At 68.4% G+C, this 431-nt stretch overlaps 1 protein-coding gene across 1 annotated transcript in view; it reads right to left on the reverse strand.

Annotated features, from left to right (window-relative positions):
- Positions 1-97: 97 nt before the first annotated feature.
- The window catches only part of LOC104876093 (disintegrin and metalloproteinase domain-containing protein 15), a 22,961-nt gene continuing 22,627 nt past the window's right edge, over positions 98-431 (reverse strand). The window contains exons 38-39 of the mRNA XM_033758090.1: positions 377-431; positions 98-289 (exon numbers count right to left, since the gene is read on the reverse strand). The exon at positions 377-431 is cut by the window's right edge and continues 38 nt beyond it. Coding sequence (XP_033613981.1) covers positions 247-289; positions 377-431 — 98 coding nt within the window. The 3' untranslated portion in view covers positions 98-246. The remainder of the gene's footprint in view (positions 290-376) is intronic.

The following is a 431-nucleotide window of genomic DNA, read 5'->3' on the forward strand; positions in this document are numbered from 1 at the left end:
ACTCCGAGGCGTTCAGCGAACTCAAGATCTCTCGTTTATTGCAGCCTCTCTGGCTCCGCCCAGCCCCAGTCGCTCTCCCGGCCGCGGCTGCAGCTACTATGAGGGGAGGGTGTCCCCAGGGCGTCTCTTGACAGCCCGACGGCGTCCAGGCTCAGGCCCCTCCAGTCGTCCTGGAGGACTCCCCTGGGGACATGGCTTCTTTAAGTCCTAAGTCCGAGGAGGAGGCAGCAGAGCCTTCCGCAGGGGTCAGAGGTAGAGGGAGGACGCTGCTGGGGGAGGTGGCGCTGGCCTGGAGTCAGGGGGCCGAGAAGAAGGTCGCAGGCCCCCTCTCCAGACCCCTAACCCCACCGTGCGCCCCGGCGCCCTCCTCGCCTACCTGGACGGGACCACCAAGGGCATGGCCGCGGCTCCGGGGCCAGGCAGCTCCCCCG

This window comes from Fukomys damarensis, unplaced genomic scaffold (genome assembly GCF_012274545.1).
Source record: "Fukomys damarensis isolate Sample0158 unplaced genomic scaffold, DMR_v1.0_HiC HiC_scaffold_33, whole genome shotgun sequence".
Lineage (NCBI taxonomy): Eukaryota > Metazoa > Chordata > Mammalia > Rodentia > Bathyergidae > Fukomys > Fukomys damarensis.